This window comes from Synchiropus splendidus, chromosome 15 (assembly GCF_027744825.2).
Source record: "Synchiropus splendidus isolate RoL2022-P1 chromosome 15, RoL_Sspl_1.0, whole genome shotgun sequence".
In the NCBI taxonomy this organism is placed as follows: domain Eukaryota; kingdom Metazoa; phylum Chordata; class Actinopteri; order Syngnathiformes; family Callionymidae; genus Synchiropus; species Synchiropus splendidus.
Genome location: NC_071348.1, coordinates 6,143,543 through 6,162,225, shown reverse-complemented (window position 1 = coordinate 6,162,225; position 18,683 = coordinate 6,143,543). Strand labels below are relative to the sequence as shown.

Genomic DNA, 18,683 nt, shown 5'->3' with positions numbered 1-18,683 from the left:
AGCTTGGTTTGGATGTACAGAGGAATCACAGTGCGAAGATACAAGACACAGCAACCATCGAGTCAGCTGGACTTCACGAATTCATCGGCGTAGTTGTGGCATACACCGGTGTTAGTAGACGGAGGAAGAGCTTTCAGGGATTGTGGTGTCACTTTACAAATATGGTTGAAGAAAATTTCATCTCCCTGATGGCGTCACATTTGTGGCATCACATGGCAAATGTGGCGACACAGTAAACAGAGGAGGATACAGTGGTGCCACCTTTATAAAAGGCGCAACACAAAACAAACCTGCGGCATGGGTTTCAACTCGGGGTGAACTAGTGGCATCCAAGAATCATGACCATGTGGCACACTGGTGAAGCTCTGGCAGAAACACCTGGCCATATTCCGTCACCAGCTGCAGGTGTTTGAGTTGGAATCCTTGCAGACTCACCTGTGTTGTTGGAGCCGTGCGAGTGATCCTGAGCCCTTGTGTGACTCTGCACCGTCAACACGCTGCCATGTAACACCAGCGCTCACTCCACCGCCGGCGACAGAAACAGCTTTGGTTGCTAAGTGGAAACACGTTTCTGTCCCGGAGACTTTTGCCGACCAAAGCTGCAAGTTTTAACGATCAAATATTTCTTCAGTGAGTCGATCAAGAGCTGCAGATTCTGAGCTGATTTGAATTCAAAGAAGGCTCCAGCCCACAAAGAAACTTTTCATCTCCTCATCGCGGACGCTCCGCTCTCACAGTGCGTCCCATTCCCATTAACTGCCTTGTGGTGGCAAAGCTTTAGCGTACAGTGGGATAATGAGCGGCACGCCGGCGGCAGAAGCCCAATATTGAGGCTGTCATTTCAGGGTTTTACTTTTCGATTCTAACTGCAGGTATTTAAACGCACTCGCCCACCTGCTGGTCCGGCTCCTTTCATGATACCTGCGAGCACATCATTATGTCTGTGCATTTGACTTGCAAATGTCTCTGCTGCAGTCTGATCATGAACTAACGGATGGGCTCGGACGCCGCAGGTAATGAGGAGAGGCATCGCTGGGAGGATTGTGTCTGACAGGCCATTCATCCCACTTCTGGTAACGGCCAGAGAGGAGCATTTAGACCTCAGCGATGGACCCTGCATTGACCGCCCCGTCACTTGCTCTGCTGATGGAAACCGATGTGTGTTTTAAATCCAGCAGCTCCAGACACTTTGTTGACTCCTGGTCGCTGATGCTAACACTGTGGAGCTGTCGACTGTAATAATAAATTATTAAAAAAATAAAATTATATATATATATATATATATATATATATATATATATATATATATAGTGGCAGGACACAACGGTCAGGAGTCTCTGGTTAGGAACGTGATGTTTATTCTTCTTGGGGCCACAAACTTCCAACACGTTTCCCCACACAGCCTCTATATAAACCCTCGGTCAGGTCCCTACCCATCATACCTCTGGGTGAGAGGCCACACCTCCCGAGTGCCCACCACAATATATACATTTTTACTCTCTCTATAAATAATGAAAATACTAGTTCATTAAAATAGAGTAATTATACAAGTAAAATAATTTAAAAAAATACGACAGTAAGAAAAAAAAAGTTCAGTCCTGTAAAACAATAATTCTCGATAAAATTGCAATAAAATAAAAAGACACAAAAATATAAATAAATAAACATAGTTTCGGTGGCATGCAAAATGGAAGCATAAAATGAGTGATCAGAAAAGTCATAGGAAAAAATCCTTGACCATAAAGTAAAAAAAATAAAATAATGATGTTATATAAAAATGGCAGGTAAAATAAATAAATATTTAGATAGTAGTCAAAAAGAAAGAAGATTAAGTAAAACAAAAATATAATGAAAAAAATCTAACTTCAAAGTTCAAGGAAACATGTGAACCACCTCTCTGAGAAGAGCCCACACAGCGTGAGAGAAACAGCTGTGACTCTCTCCTGACACTGCTTAGATGGAATAAATGCAGAGTTCCTGTCGGCCACAAACGGCAGTTTTCTGATGTTTGACATGTCGTCAGCTGAGGGTTGGGTCATGTGACCTGTCACGTTGAAATGAATGGTCTTTCTGGCGTGTCAGTCGTGCTTCAGATCCTCAGGTGACATGCGAACCCATCGTGTCTCTGAATCACGATCCAGCCGTTTAAACAAAGACGAGTCAGATTTCGTTTTCGTCTCTGAGGCTTCGCCGCTAAAGAGTCTGCTCTCGTCACTGTCCCCTCCTGTCACGCTCGCCGACAGCGGCGCGGGATGCCGCGGTGGCGCCGGGCTCCGAGATGGACGGGCCGTCTGTGGGCTGTCAGGTCTGATTCAGAGGACGACACGCTCCTTCTCCCTCGCCGCCGACGAGCTGCCTTCACTGACGGACTCTGCGACAGGCGGAGTCGGACGGGACGAGACGATTTCGGCTGCTGAATGATGGAGGACGACGGTTTTTATTTACAGAAATACAGTTCCACCAACATGCCTCGCTCCAGAGGGGTCATTTTCAGGGGCCCAGAGTGAGACGGTGCAACATTGATTCTCTTTCTGCTGTGGCGTCACAGGTGGCATACCATACCAGAACCATGCCACACATGATGGTGCCACAGTCATAGGCTCCGTCAGTGAGTCACTGCAGGATGCGCCAGTGAGCAACCATGGAATAGGAGTGCGAACCCGACACAGTGAACCCCGAGCCTCGGGAGCACCTCGGAGCGAAGCCAGTGTTTTGTGAGTAGGTGATGCCGAAGGTGTTTTCTTTAGTGGCCTCTCGGCTCCACACCTGCTCGGCTTCGCCTGCGGTGAGAGTCACTGTAGAGACGGCGTCATCAGGTGACGGGCGCGCACTGTTGAAGTCAGGAGAGGGGCGTGGCCTGTTTGAGCGAGGGTCCTTGACGTGCAGAGCGGCGGTGGAGCAGCGGGAGGCCGAAGGCGGCGGAACGATGGGAATAACAGCAGCTGCTCTCTGCACATGAGGCCTCTCCACGGCGTGACGGCGGATGTGTGTGTTCAGCAACACAACACACACACACACACACACACAGTGGAGGCTGGGAACTCTGCACCAGGAGGCTCCTCCCTCTCATGAATGTTTCACTGCTGGAGTTTGGATTTTCTTCCTCACACTTTGTTTGTCTACAAACGTTCTTGAGGAAAATACAAAATAGAAACACACGTCCAAAGCAAGTAGGAAACAAAAAAAAACACGCACACACACTCACTGCCGCCAAATCAAGAGGAACGCTCCACTGTGGCCTGGTGAGAAGCCTTCTTCTTCTGTTCCTCAGTGAAACACGTTTCCAGGCCGCCGCGTGTTTCTACCGCGAGGTCATCGGCTCTGTCGTGGCCCAGATGTTTGCATCTGGCTGCAGAAGCGCTCCACCTTCCCAGCAGGCTGTTGAGACCCCAGCCTGACGGTGGTTCTGTGTGTTCCTCAGAGCTGGACCATTGCGTAACGTTTGTGTGGCTACCGTGGCAACCGGAGCGCTACCAAGTCTGAACTCTGATTCGCGCTCACACCTGCTCCCATGACGTTTGTGGGGTTGCACTTCAGTTATGCAGCAACTCTCCATTTTCTCTGACGGTCTGCACCACGATTTTATTTCTGTTGAATAAATGGAATTCATTTTAATGGAATTCATATATTTTTTATTATTTTCTGAACAGATGTAATTTTTAAATATGTATGGATTTATTTATTTTTGAACCAGATGAAGACAAATTGGGATCAGACGCAGAATCTCAGACAGATTAGGACTGAGATTAGGAGTCGAAAACGATAAATATAAATATTACTGGGCAGCAAAGAATTAAAATGAGATACTACAAAGTCACGACCAGTCACATGAAATTAGGATTACAACCCAGAAAATGAAGCGGAGCAGGACTGGGATTAGGAGTTGAGAAAAGAGAATAAGAAAGGTGTAGTTTAAGATTAAATCAAGGCTTATATAAGAAGATGATTTTGAAAATGAGAGCAGGATTAAAAGTCGAAGAAAGTTCTGGAATGACGCTGAAGTCATTCAATACTTCAATAAACAGTGAAGAGAAAGACGTCGCGCTCCAACGCTAGAAAAAGATGTGCTCTAAAAATTGCACGACTTCTTCAGCATCTCTCTTCAAGTGGCAGATAATAATAAAAACTGGGGCCCCGGAGCCAAACAACATCCTCGGCGCCAGCGACTTGATCGAGCAGCACAATTGTCAAGGTGGATTAATCCTCCCGCACGGCGCCGGAACCTTTCCCACCGCTCAATTCCACTCTCCCCTCCTCTGAACGCTGTTGTTCCCCTGCAGCCTCCGTGTCTACGTGTTAGTTTGCTATTCTTGTTCTTGTCCTCCTGAAACCTGGAGAAAGCCGGGAGACTTGGAGGGAGACGAGTTGGCCTGGCTCCAGTCCGAGATGAGGTGGACAGAGCCACTTCCCAAGAGTCCAGTATTGGTCGGACATAGCCTGGTGTGTGTTGGTGGTCAGCAGGCTGTGTCTCAGCGGTGTGTGTGTGTTCCAGAGCCTCCCTGCTCATGTGTGTCACCTTGTCTGCCCTGCAGATGGACCCGGTCCAGAAGGCCGTCCTGCACCACTCGCTGGCTCTGCCCACCTCCGTCAAGAGGAGGCACGTCTCCTGCAGCGTCTGCCAGTTAAGGTTCAACTCACAGGTGAGTCAGCCACCCCCTGCTCGCCCCCTGCTGGAGGTGCTCCTCTGCTGCTCCTCTGTGACATGAACACACACACAGGACCCTGGAGGAACCAGCCTCTCACACTGGGAAAATGGAAAAAATGTCCCCACAAGTATAGCTTTTCAAAGCAAACACACACAAACAGTGAGAATAAAATGGACACACACACACACACACACGTTTAGAACAGCAGAGGAACCCTGCGGAGACTCAGACAGAGCTCAGTCACTCACACCATCAACTTTGGATGCCTCAGTATCAGCATCCCATAATAAGCAACCGCACCTCTGCAGCCGCTTTGGTGACTGTCGGAGTTCAACGCTCACGATGACGTCACGGTGTGAGACCAAGTTCGCAACCCACTGAGCTAGCGAGGAAAGGAAGTGGGAAAAACCTGGACTGGAATGGGGTGGAACCATTGACAAGTGTGCTGGAGGTGTCGGGAAGCTGCCGCACAAATGAGACACTCGACTGCGCGTGTCACGTCGGCTTGTTAGCGGCTGATATTTTAGCACGAGGTGTCATGACGCCAGCTGCCGCCACAGATGTGAGGGCGAGTTTGAACGAGGACATGCTAAACTAAAGACCTGCACGCTGGTGACCTCAGAGTCAGACCTCGGTCTGGACAAGCGCGCAAACGTCCCCCGGACGACGAAGCTTCCACTTGTTTATTCTCACTCACAGCCGCAGGCGAAGTCGAGTCAACAAGGACGAGTTAAAGAGTGTGTGTGTGTGTGTGTGTGTGTGTGCACCAAGGTGAAGCCCGACGCCGCGTCGCAAATTCAAATATTCTCCCGTAAATTAAATGTCAGCAGTCAGTCTGCTCGCGTTTATTAATAATAAAGACGCCGCGCCGCGCCTTGCAGGGACGCCAGTTTCACCTCAGGTTTCTATGGTGATCTAATGATGAAGGCCCAGTCTGGGAGGGAAGATTATGATGAATATTTGACGTGAATATTTTCAGTGTTATTTCTGTGGAAACACTGTTTACCTGCTGCCATAGCGACCGCAAAATGATCTGACATGACGTGAATCCAAGACTAACATTCACAGGCTCCGGTTCCCTCATTGTTTATGTGGGTACAATTCACTTGAGTTCTTAAAAGGTGGAGGTGAAACACACCACAAGAGACACTGTAATGAGCAGAAATAATACAAATAATAAATGAAAAATGACCATTTGTTTCCATGACAGTTCAATGAAACATTCACATTCAGATGAAATAAGGCATGTTAAAATTAAAAACATGAAACAAAAGTGAAGATTAAAACTTTCCGTGTGAGTGGAAGTAAATAAACAGATTAACAAAACTGCTGAAGTGGAAAACATCTCATTAACTGGAGCATGTGAGCTGGACCAGACTGGGCCTGGCCCGGTCCATCATCTGCTGCAGTCGTGTTTCTGTTCTGAGCTCTGCAGCTCTCAGCACATGTCTGATCCCCCACAGAGCCAGGCCCTGGCCCACTACAAGGGAACCAAACACGCCAAGAAGCTCAAAGCCCTGGACGCCCCCAAGACCAAGCTGAAGGGCTCGGCAGTTACCAAGGAGACGGGCGGCCTGGACGGCACCACGCAGATTCTGGATGACAGGAAAGGTTTGTGGTCCCTGAACGCACCGCGCTGCACAGCGTGTCTCACTGGGAGCTTGGAGGGACTGGGGCTCATGACCTCAGGCTCTGGCTCTGAGGTCCGGTGTCGAGTTCTCACGTCCGACCCAGCTCCGCAGATCCGTGCAGTCGGGAGGTTGGTGGAGCCGTTCAGAAATGAGCATGACATCATCTCTGAAGCTTGATAGAAGACTTTTTATTAATTCCATTTACTTTTACTCTTAAATATGTATATATTTTCTACATTTAAAAAAAGCAGTTTTTGTTCTAAAACGTTTTTTCTTGTCTTTGTTTTATGTTAATCATAAATAGATGTGTTTGTTTGTATGTTTTTTAATGTTTTTGTATCTTTATTGAAGAAAATATAAATTATTTAACTATATTATATTATTATATTCTATTATTAAATAATTAAATTGTGAATTAATTAATCAATTTATTTGTTGGTGTCTTTACACCAACAAATAAAAAATAAGATTTTTTTACATTGCTTTTACATTATATTTCAGTCCTTGTTTGTCAAATTTATTTACTATATTGTTTGTCTTTTTCCTTTTCTTTTCAAAATTTTTTATGGTTTATCAAATTCATTATTATGATTATTATGATTATCATTATATTTAGTCTTTGGAGTTAGGATTTCTTTTTTATTCTGTCATCCGTCAGTTTTTGCTGACTTATGATCTTGTCGCACCTAAACCATCACGTTGCTCGACTCCTCTCCACAACATTCCGACTCTCCGCTTCAGTATTCCGCCGGCGTCACTGTGAGGCAGGTGGCTGTTTAAATCCGCTGATCTTGGCCAGGTGCCTGCCAAAAACTGATCCTGATCCCGGCTTCACAAAGTAAACAAAAACAAGTCCAGGACCTGACGGGAACCAGATGACGCCTCATCGCCTGCGACGTGTCACGTTGTTCCTCCCAAAGTTCTGATTCGATGACTCGGCCCATGTTAGGTCACGGGGCTGTTTTTGCGAAACATCTCCTGTTCTGGGATCAATTTAGCCTCCGCCGTCTTCCAGTTTCCACAACTATTCAAATTGAGAGCACATTTCTGGATGGGGCTGGGCGCCGTGACCTTTGCTCTCAAGTCTGGCCTTTTCCTGGGCTGCGGAGCAGATTCCAGCTGTCGGTTTGAGCGACTTGCATTTATGAAATATTAACGTCAGCCTTTAATTGCGGGGTTCATTTGGCTGCGCTCCATCCGCCGAGTCGCTAAGCTTCTGTACAAATGTCAAACCGTTAAGTGGAGCGAGCTCGCCAAACTTTTTTTCCCTCTAAGCTGCCGTTCACTGTGAAAGAGCTCCATGTGGTGCGAGCCTCTTCTCCTGGAGAGACTCAGAGTCACAGTGAAGGGAAGAGGCTGGTCACGACGATGACGTGGGATTAAACTCCACGCCATCGCCAACATGGCGGGAATTTTACATGGAAGGACAAGTGTAGCTACATGTTGTGTTAGCGTAAAACCCTCAGCTAGCACAGAAACAAACCAGGAAGAGGTCACGACTAAGAAAATAAACTTGCACTGGATATTGAAAAAACTGAGAAAAAAGTGTGCAAAACAAAATCTACAAATGGCTGGGAAAAAAACAATAAAACATCCAGCCAAGTTGAAAACAAAAAAAAAGTTGAAAGTGCAGCAGAGACAGAAAAGACCAACACAAGAGAGAACACGGACCAGAGGAAGCAAAAACAAAAAACTAAAATAGACAGACGTGCCGAAATGAGCAAACACAACAGCAGTATGAAAATAGTAGTTACCTGGATGTAACTTCAGTTTTATGAATATATGCAAATCCCTCGAACAGGCTGCTCGATTGCAAAGCCTGTTAGAGGGCGCCACATGTATGACATAGAAATAGCAGTTACCTGGATGTAACACCAGCTCTGTGAATACATTTGTGAATAGTTTCAGGTACCAAACAGCTTCTTGGAGTGGGGGGTGGGGCGGAGCAGGTATGACACAGAACCACAAACACCACAGTAGAGCTGCAAATACAAACACTACAAACACAACTGTGAAACAAAACCCACTCAACTCAAACAACGTATTATCCAACTGGAAGCGCAGGTCACCTGCCCCTGCCCTTGAGCATCACACTGGCTGTGGTATTATGACCTGGGCTGTGAGGCAGAACACCTGTGTGTCTGGGGTTCGAACAACTCAGTGTGTTTCATTGCCTGACCATGTTTCTGGTCGACCTGTCGGGGTGAATCTGGACGGAGTGATTTTCCCCAATTTAAAAAATAGATTTGGAAGCAGAAATGAAAATAGATTACAAGTGAAGGACAGTAATGGGGTGCCGGCCCCCGCCCCTGCTTCCCCCTGTGAGTCCCGGCAGGACGGCTCAAAGGATCCATTAAGTGACTCGTAAATACAGCCAAACTTTCTATTTTTTTAACATTAATTTAAGCACAAAAATGGCGCTTATCTTGAATTGAACATGGCCGCCGCTGACCTCCTTAGACTTAGACTTTCTTTGCACAAAAACATATCACTATATTATAGCAACGAAATTTCGGTCTGAGGCCTCCAGTTTCCAAAAACAAAACTATATGTCCAAAAATAAATAAATGTTAGATAAATTCTAGTCAAGAAGATGTACAAATAAACAACTGAACAGTATTGCAGCTACTGTCTAACGTTCAGCAGCCTGACAGCACACTATTCCTGAATCTGGTGATTCTGCGTCGGATGCTATGGAACAGTGCATAGTGGGGATAAGTAGAGTCCGCGATGATCCTTTGTGCCTTTCACTTTCACGCTTCTCCACAAGTGTAAACACACCGTGGCCGACCTCAAGTGACCTTAAAACAACACGGCGTCACAGTCCAACCCACGCGCGGCTATTCATCATTTAAAAATGTAAAGAACATCTGAGATTCCTTCGCTCGCCAGCGCTACCGTGGCGGTTTGTCACCAGAGGCGGCAGGTAATGAATATTAATGCGGCGGGTGTCAGATGAATTAATTGCCGAGGCAGAGGGAGGCTGCATTATCTGAGCGGCTCCAGCGTTTGACGGTGTATCAGCGGCGCTAAAGTGGAGAAAATAAAAGCCGCGTTTTGGGAAAAAGAGTAATGGCCCGAGCGAGCCCAAGAAGGACACGCACTTTTATGTCTTATCACCAGAGTTAGCATGAAGAGTCTTTTGTTATCCCGGCACGTCTGCACGGAAGAGACGAGATGAATGGAGTTTAGCGTTTTATTGTTAGACAAAAAAAAAAGAAAGGAAAAGGAAGTCGACCCACTTTTCCAATCTTCACTTTTGAAACATTTGATTTTCAAAATTCCAACTTTAAATCCACGTTGAAGGATTTGTGAGCTGAGTCGTTATTTTTACTGGAGTTCTTTCTCCTTTCATAAACCCATGAGTCATGGATTCTCTTTTCCTCACGGCCTTGGATTCAATTCTTTTGAGTATTGTGTGAACAGCTTAGATGTGTGGTGATGTCTATGCTAGAACAACGGTATGACGACTTGTAATGTAAATTTGAGAAAATTGAGTCGGTTTCCTTAAAGGACTCGGTGAAAAATGACTTCCCCTCAATGACTCGCCAAAGTTGACGGGAAGCTGCTGAGACTCGGAAACATGATCTGTCGTGAAGAAGCTAGACAGGAAGTGATTCAGACTTCAACTACTCTTAAAAGACTCAGTCGTTCTCACCGTGAGATGGTCATAATGTTAAGAGTGAGAGATTCAGAATCCTCTTTTGAGCAGTTGTGGATCTCCGTCTTGTTGCTCTGATTTATGCAAATTGCCGCTGCGAGTCCAAAAACACCGGGCTGGAGGAATCGCAGAAGTCCATCCATCCATCCACCAGACAGAACGTCTTTCTCTCGCTGCATCATCCAAACAACGCAACACTGGAATTAAACCGCTGAGCGAGTGTTTAATCACAGGGTGGCGCTAAAGGAAGCGTCGCGACACATCAGCCTGATGCGTCGCCTGTCAAGCTCCCCGCCGTCCTCGCCGCCGTGAGAGCCGAGGGGTCGAGAGCGGTTCCGGCCCACCGCCCGAGGAAATGTAGCCTGATATTAGCTAATAAAGAGCCGGCTGTCAGGGGAGCGTCAGCGGAAGACCCTCCTCGTCTGCCCTTAAAACAACCTCGCCGCCTTCGCAGGAATTGACAGCCGCGGCACCGGCGGGATTGGATCGGCTGAAGATCACCGGCGGGGGATTTCAGGACGGAAACATCCCGACAGAAATTAGCCTCGGATCATTTGCCCTGGATGAAATAGAAAAGGGACTCGCTGAAGTGAAGTGCTGGAGGTGCGTGGTTTCCTCCCACTGAGGCTCTAAAATGCAAATCTGCGCGTCACTTCAGGGCTGATCAACACACTGTCACGGTGTCAGAGAGGTGGGGTGTCGTGCACGAAGGTTGGGAGGGTGAGATGCTGTGGCCCCCGAGAGACGATGCCATCTCTATAGAGCTGAAGCCAAAAACACAACCACCAAAGAAAAAAAAAGAGGCAATACGAAAAACTAAAACACAAAACACAGAAGGAAGCAAAAACAACGCCCAGAAAAGGTGACATGTGATGCTACAAACACAGCTCCGAAGAAAAACAAACACAATAAACAAACACAAGGCTCATGTAGAGCAATGCCAACAGCTAAGTGGAAAACAAAAGAGAAATAAAATCAATCCTACTCTGGATATATTTATTTTAAGAAAATAAACACAAACAAAGCTGAAAAAAAACCAAACACAAATAAAAAAGACCTAACAATACACAAACAAGAACGAGCTATAACACAAACCAGAGGAAACAAAAATGAAAGTAGAATTTCCGGAATTAAAACAAATAGAAAAAAAAACCCCACTAAAAGACACTAATTTGAAAACACAAAAATCGAGCGCCAAAATAATATCTTAAAATCAAGAAATAAGTTAATAGAATTACAAACACAACGCGCAGGAAAAGCAAAGTAGAAACACCCAACCAAATACTCCCAACCTGAGCAGCGCAGGAACAGCCAGCCCAGAGAGACATCAAAAATGGCTACAGCTAAACCCAAGAGGAGGGAAATAAAGAGCCACGAAGGAGACACAACAAAGGGGAGGCCTTCTGGTGGTGGAACAGCCGTGCACGCTCACTCATGGACAGCGAGTCCTTCCCTCTACACCCGTCAGTCATGAAGTCAGTCACCATTAGAAGACGAGGGTCGGCCATGTCAAGTGGAATGGGACGGACGCCGTCGGCCATGAGGGACTCCTGTCCCTCCTTCCATGAAAGAGCTCCAGTCAGGAAGCGACTCCTGGTCTGAGCGAGGAGGAAGGAAGAAAGAAGCCGTGGTCCTGGCGGGTCGGGCGGCTCCCTCCTCCTCCTCCAGTCCGGCTGCTGTACTCAGCTTTGTCTCTGGATCCGTGAGCTTCTCAGGTGGAGCAGCGTCTTGCTCCGGTGAGTTTAGAAAACCAGCAGCTGACCCCCACCTTTGTTTACCGCGCTCGCCTTAATTCAAGTCTCGCTCTCTCCGATGATTTGCCCGTCCTCTCGCTCGCTCGCTCGCCGGCCTGAACTTTAGATGGATGGCCGCCATTACCTCCATTAATGAGAGCGGATTGAGTTCTTCACTGGGCCTCCGGAGCCGGTCGGGTCCCAGTGAGGGGGGTTATGGATGACAGGAGGCTTCCCGGGGAGAGGGGCGTCCTCGCCGCGCCACACAGCGCCTTAATCACCTGCCAAATGGCTCTTTAATGACACCCCGGCAGATGGGGCTCAGTCCTCACAAGGGCACCGCGGCCCGCCTGCAGATCAGGCTACAGTGGAGCGGTTAGCTAGCTCCTGTTGTTCTACATCATTATGTGGCGGGAACAAGACAAGGGCAGGCAGCAGGACTGGATCACTGGAGGGACACTTCACTGCAGTCAGGTGACCAACGTTCCGGGTCACGAGGAAGTAGGTCCAGCTTCAAGTACCATCCAGTAACAGCAGGTCCAGAAGGACTGAACTAAACTAAACAACTCAGTAATGACTCAGAAATCCTCCACCTTCTGTGAAAATGACTCACTCTGATCTGATGTGACTGGGAGGATGCTGCGCCATGGAGCCCTCTGGTGGACACCAACGTCATGTCATGTATAAAAATGCATTAGAACAGCCATGTTGGATTGGTGCCCTTCTCTCATGAGGAAGAGCAGGGAGACCAGCAGGCTGCTCCAGTCCCGCCGACTCCTCTGACGCCAGGCTCAAATCTGATCAACTGAAAGCATTTTCGGGAAACAATCGACTTCATGTTCCTGGGTAATGACTGCTGGGCGGCGTCAGCGCTGCAGCGAAGGTCCGGGAGGTGGTGGAGGATTGCTTTAACCCACAGCTGTTGGTCACTGAACACATTGACCTCTGTCGCAGTTCATTTGTTTCTACTCTGGTTGGAGGAGACTCAGCCAGAAACCTGTGACCCACATTCAGACCGCTGACTCGTCTGGAGTCCAGGTGACAGGTGACTCATGTAGTCTGCCGTCAACTCTGGGGTCCATGAGTCATGAGTCACAACGACTCTGCTGTACTGAATAGACTCCCAGGGACTTGTGTGAAGGCGAAGGGATGTGGAGACTCCAGAGTTCTGTTTGGCCTGCAACTCAGAAGAGCTTGTTTGTGTAGCCACGTTGGTTGCTAGTCAAGTGCGGCTGAAGTCAGGGGGTTTCCAGGCAGGAGGAGGTGGTGGCTGAGTCACTCTTTCGTAAGGTTCTGGAGCCGGAGCAGTGTCAGCCCGGGTGTTCCACACTTCAGCCTCCACCTCAGCAGGATCCAAACACTGTTCCCTCTCTCTTACGACGGCTGTTTTCATTAGCTAATGCCCTTAATCTTTGTGGCTCCGCAGACCGCAGCGACAATCCGCCGACCGCTGGCTGATGGCGCTGCGGAGAGAGAAGACAATCCTGCGGTGTTCAGCTTGGAACACGGCCGCACGACGTCGGGCTTTTTATTTTCACCCAGCGTGACACATTTAACAACTTCATTATTACAGCTTCCTCGTAAACGTTCGGCGGCATAAAACTACAATTTGGAATTCTGAGCTTTACAGGGTTGTTAAGTTGGACTGGTCCAGAAGTTATTGGGTCTATTCTCTGCCGCCGCCGTCGCCAAAGAATCTTCCATCATGTTCAAACATTGTTCAGAAGAGCAAAGCAACTCAGAGTCAGAGGCGACTCGACGAGTCCCCAGGTCTCCTCTTAAGATCACTTCTTTGAGTCCTACAAAACCTTAACAGTCTGAGTTACTGAGTCGTCCATCCAGTGACTCAAAAGGACTCCTACACACCTGAGTGAGTCCCACCCCCAAGTGACAGTCAAAGAACTTCTCGATATGCTGACCTCAGATCAGAGGACGAAAGTGACTCATTCAGCTGACTCCATAACCGAGTTACAATAGGTTCTCAGCTCATCTCGTCCAAGGATTCTTGACTTTGGACCTGACTCTATGAAAGTGCTCCACTGGAATTAAACCAAGGTGCAAAAATAAACCCCGGTCGGTTCATTTACTGGCGAGAACTTTGATCCCTCGAAGTGCTGCGACTCCTCCAGGAAGAAGTAAGAGCAGTGTATAATGGCAGACGAAAATAGCGCCACATAATTCAGTATTGATCGGTTCTCCTCACTTTGATCTTCATTTGGCGAGTCCCCACCACTGCAAGACTCCGTCATCGATCCAGAATCCCATTTTCTCCAGTACGTGGCGGCGACTCCGTAGATGTGATGTTGTTCTAACGGACGAACGCATCGACCTGCCTGCCTCCGCTTTCAATGAATTTTATAAAACTTCAAAATTCAAAATTTCTCTTCTTTTTTTCCACATTTTTACATTGTGTTCACAACATTTTATCTATTTACCTTTTAACTTGTATCTATTTATTTATCCAGCCTCAACATTTTACAGTTTATTTGAATCTTAAGTAAATCAGTCTTTCTTTCCCCCAGAGTTAAAAAAAAAATCATACCTCACCAAAACAATTCATACCTCACTTTTTATAACTCATCACCACTTGTGGATCTATTTAAAAATATATATTTTTACTCAAGACAATTTGCCAACAGTTTTTATTTATTTGTTCTTTAAATTTACTTTTACATTAATTTTAAATTCATAGTTGCTTTGAAGCGACTTACTTTTTATTTAGATACATTTTCTGATGTAATAAATAAATTAATAATAATAAAAATATATACACAAAATACATTCAGCATTTTTTTTTTTTCAAATTTTTATGCATGCTCCTTCGTGCGTGCTTTCCAGGGTGTCCAGACAGTGCTGACTCCCGTGTAAAAATGGCTGACATCATCACTGGGCAGTTTGAATGATGGCAGCTTGTTAGTTTGTAAATCGTGACACTGTTTATACTGAAGTAGCTCTGTCTGCCTGCAGATGTCGCCACAGCGCCACCACTCTCGCCGCCTCTCAGAGTGACGCAGCCGCTGGCGCCCGTATCCGCCGTCAGCACTCTGACGCCCGTGGCTTCGCCACTCATCCTGAACACGACAACGTCTTTGGAAGCTAACTTTACGATCGGGGGGGACGAAGGTTCGACCCAGATGGATTCAGAACCGGATCAGGATCCGGAGCCAGAGTGCGAGCAGGAAGCAGAGACGGATGCGGAGACGGAGGAGGAGAAGGCTCGGCGGCTGCTCTACTGCTCGCTCTGCAAGGTGGCGGTCAACTCGGCGTCGCAGCTGGACGCTCACAACAGCGGTGAGAGATTGAACCGGCGACGCCTTTGGGACACGCTGACTTGTTCTGACTCGTGTTCTCGCAGGTACCAAGCACAAGACGATGCTAGAAGCTCGCAGCGGCATCGGCTCCATCAAGTCCTTCCCTCGACCCGGAGTGAAGAGCAAACTGTCGCCGCCCTCCAGTTCGTCGACGGGCCTGCAGAACAAAACCTTCTACTGTGAGACGTGCGACGTCCACGTCAACTCGGAGACGCAGCTGAAGCAGGTGAGAAGCCTTTCATTCTTTTCATCACTGGACTAGAAAAGGTCCTCCCAGCCCCCACCCACCCTCTGGTGGTCCCCTCTTGAGCCGGTGATAAGTTATCTGGCCTCGGCACCGGGCCTTGGGCCAGAGCCGTCTGTGAGGCTGCTGATAAAAAAGTAAACACTTTCCAACAGTCTTAGAAGTCCAGCGGCAGATTTCCCTCCAGACACTCGCTCCACATGGGCTGGAGATGGAACTGGACTTAGTGGATCGTTGCAAATAAGCATGCTAGCGTTAGCTCCAAACACTGACGCTTATATATAAGATATTATACATTAGTACAGTATCACCATCTAACTTAAACTTCTTGTCCTTAACTTGCATCTCAAAACCAGCAGAAGCTCCGTGGACTGTGATGTTATGATGCTAATGCTACGGCACATTATTTAGCTCAGTAGCTAACTTTAGCACGGTCAGGAGGGAAAAGGGAGGGAAAATCATCATGCATTTATCTTTGAAAAGAAATATTTCAGAAAAAAAAAAGTAAATAGAATAAAAAACATTTAAAAACAATATTTCATTAAAATACTGTGATGATAAATAAAGGTATTAATATAATTTATAATAATAATTAAAAGATTTTTGCATCTCACTCTGAACACTCTGATTTCCTCTCACAACCCAACAGGTCAGCCACTTTGACCCACTCACAGCGAGCTTTCCAGGGTGTCCCCGGGCTGAGCTGGACTCCTTCTTCAGAAACTCTCTGTCTGTGCTGCTCCGTGCTCGACACCTAATCCGTCATCTTTATCGGCGAGGAGTGAAATCTGATCTCAGAGCGACACTTTCAATTTGAGACTTCTGCCTCCGCCGTCTGTTCGACTGCAAATATTGATAACCGGCTCGCTGATACAGATTTGGGCTCAAATATTCACTTCAGTAGACGGCAGTCGATGCTGATAAACGTAAATGATTTTTCACTGCGCGACATTACACGTCCCTAAAGTGAAAATAGATTGAATTACTGACACAGCTTTTAAGGAGACAATATTCATGGACGAACCAAAGCACATTTATCCTACAGAAGCCAGTAAAAACAAGATTTTAGAGTCGACATTTGATCAAATATGGCCGCCGTTAAACAACAGTTTGTATTTTATCATTTAATTAAATCTAAAATAAATGAAATACTTCAACAAAATATTCCATTAAAAAATATATTTATCATACATTTGCAAAGCTATGAATCTGAAAACAAGGCCTAAATGTTGCTGCATGAAGAGGTGGAAACAGGAAACATTCGCTCGCTATCATAAATAGGTGGTAAGATATTTTATTATAACTGAAACTGAACTTGTGTTGCAGCACATCAGCAGTCGGCGTCACAAAGACAGAGCGGCGGGAAAACCGGCCAAACCCAAATACAGCCCGTACAGCAAACCACCGAAGGGCCAGAGCAAGCAGCCGGTGAGTCCCTGAACGCATCGCCAGCTCGAATCCTGCCGCGACTCAGACCGATGTTGCGTTTACTGTCAGCTGTAACATGCAATGGTGCGCCAGGCTGCACCGCGCAGGCTCAATGTAAACAATGGTCCCAGAGTTTACGATGCCTTCAAAGTTGATCCAACTTTTTGGGATCAATCGTGACACCTGGTGGGTGCTCTACACAGCACCATCATGATGACTCAGCAAGAACCAAGCGTTCCTGCTGGCCTCAGTTGCGTGTAGCGAGCCGCAGCCGAGGCCCATTCATGTGGAGCGGCTAAAGAAGCGGCACTTGCCGTCCTCCTCCATCCATCAGCATCCATCGCTCCCACTGTTTGCCGAGACGCGGCGGATGCTAGCAGCATGAGCCAAATGGCTTTCTCTGACACCCGTCATTGACTGAGTTAACGGCGAGCGCAGAGTAAAGAATGCTTCCCCACGGGTTCCGACGCCTGGGTCGCAGAGTGATAACCCGTGACCGCGGCGGCGCCTCCGTTACTGACACAGCAGATTAAGCCGGAAAACTCGGGTGACCCGATCAGGTCGAAGCAGGAGTCGCTGGAGCTTCACTTGGGAAGTTCCTCGGAGGAATCATGGCCGTCCTTGTCTTGGTAGGAGAAGAAGCGTCTTCAGTGTCTCCTCCTCTCTCCGCAGCTCAAGCTGCCTCTGTCCAAGGAGCGGCCCGGGCTCAGCTCGCCCATCATCCCGGCCCACCTGGCAGCCTTCGCCGCCGCCATCGGAGGCTCCTTCACACCACGCCCTGGCCACGCCCCCAGCCCCGCCCTCTTCCAGTCGCAGACCCTCCCTGCCGCGCTCCTGCGACCGGCGCCCGGGCCCGTGCGGACCCCTCACTCGCAGGTGTTGTTCACCCCCTACTGACCCGCGGCTGGCCCGGACCGGGCGCCGCTCCGGTCCTTCTATGCATCCTGAAGATTCTGGAGAAACACTGCAGCCCAACGTTGATCCGACTGGTTCTCAAACGCAATAATGTCAAACACCTATGCAGTGTTCTGTGGGTGGAGAGGCTTTACCGCAGGGTCAGGTCTGGACTGGACCCGGAGAGCTCGCACTTTAGGACCCCCCTCTGTCGGTGTCGTGGTTAGATGCTAGAGTGTGTTCAACGGTTCCAGTCGCTGTCGTCACGTTTGTCTCGTCCTCATCCAGGTGTGAGTGTGAGGGAGCGTGCGTGTGCGTGCGTGTGTGTTCTTCTTCATGTCATCATGTATCAACTCAGAGGGACCATGAAACAGCGTTTGTGTATATTGAGTGTCTGTGTGTACATTAAAGAGTCTTACTTTGTTAAAGCCTCGCGTCGTCCTCCTTTGCTTCCTGATGATAACATCCACTTCCTGTGGAGGTGCAGGAGCAGGAAGACATTCTCCTCCTGAAGGATTCACTTATCCACAGACAGACAAACACAAACCAGCGCCTTGATAGACAGAAATGAGTTTTACCTGCTTGATGGAGGTAAATATTAAAAATTCTTGCATCAATTCATGTGATAAGAGAGAAAAAAAAATCTATAGTAATAAGAATTATTATAATGTACATTTTTCTGTCCATGATTAAAAATGTCAGAAATGTATTTATATAAAATGACTTTACAATAGGAACATGTTTGGTGAAACATTTCAAATGAATCTGATAAAAAAAGAATAAAAAATAAATAACCACTGTTAACAAAATAAAATAAAAAATAAAAATGGGTGTTATATGCACACAATTTAAAATAATAAATAAAAAATATGTGTTCAGCATAGCTTCATATATATATATATATATATATATATATATATATATATATATATATATATATATATATATTCCATCGAAAATATTGTACAAATATTAAAAATAAATAAATAAATATAATATACACTATTGACAATATGAATTCAAAATAAAAGTTCAAAATGTGGAGGGTAAAAGTAAGATGAGATATTTGGACTGTTTTGCTGCCTTTATCTTCAGTCTGAAGGTTTGCAAGGAGGCGGCGAGTGAGGAGTGTCGA

At 47.0% G+C, this 18,683-nt stretch overlaps 1 protein-coding gene across 1 annotated transcript in view; it reads left to right on the top strand.

Moving 5' to 3' along the window:
* znf385d (zinc finger protein 385D) overlaps positions 1-18,373 on the top strand; it is a 40,100-nt gene extending 21,727 nt beyond the window's left edge. Inside the window, exons 3-8 of the mRNA XM_053887861.1 lie at positions 4,533-4,640; positions 6,110-6,257; positions 14,639-14,962; positions 15,027-15,208; positions 16,553-16,654; positions 17,327-18,373. Coding sequence (XP_053743836.1) covers positions 4,533-4,640; positions 6,110-6,257; positions 14,639-14,962; positions 15,027-15,208; positions 16,553-16,654; positions 17,327-17,551 — 1,089 coding nt within the window. The 3' untranslated portion in view covers positions 17,552-18,373. The remainder of the gene's footprint in view (positions 1-4,532; positions 4,641-6,109; positions 6,258-14,638; positions 14,963-15,026; positions 15,209-16,552; positions 16,655-17,326) is intronic.
* Positions 18,374-18,683: the final 310 nt, after the last annotated feature.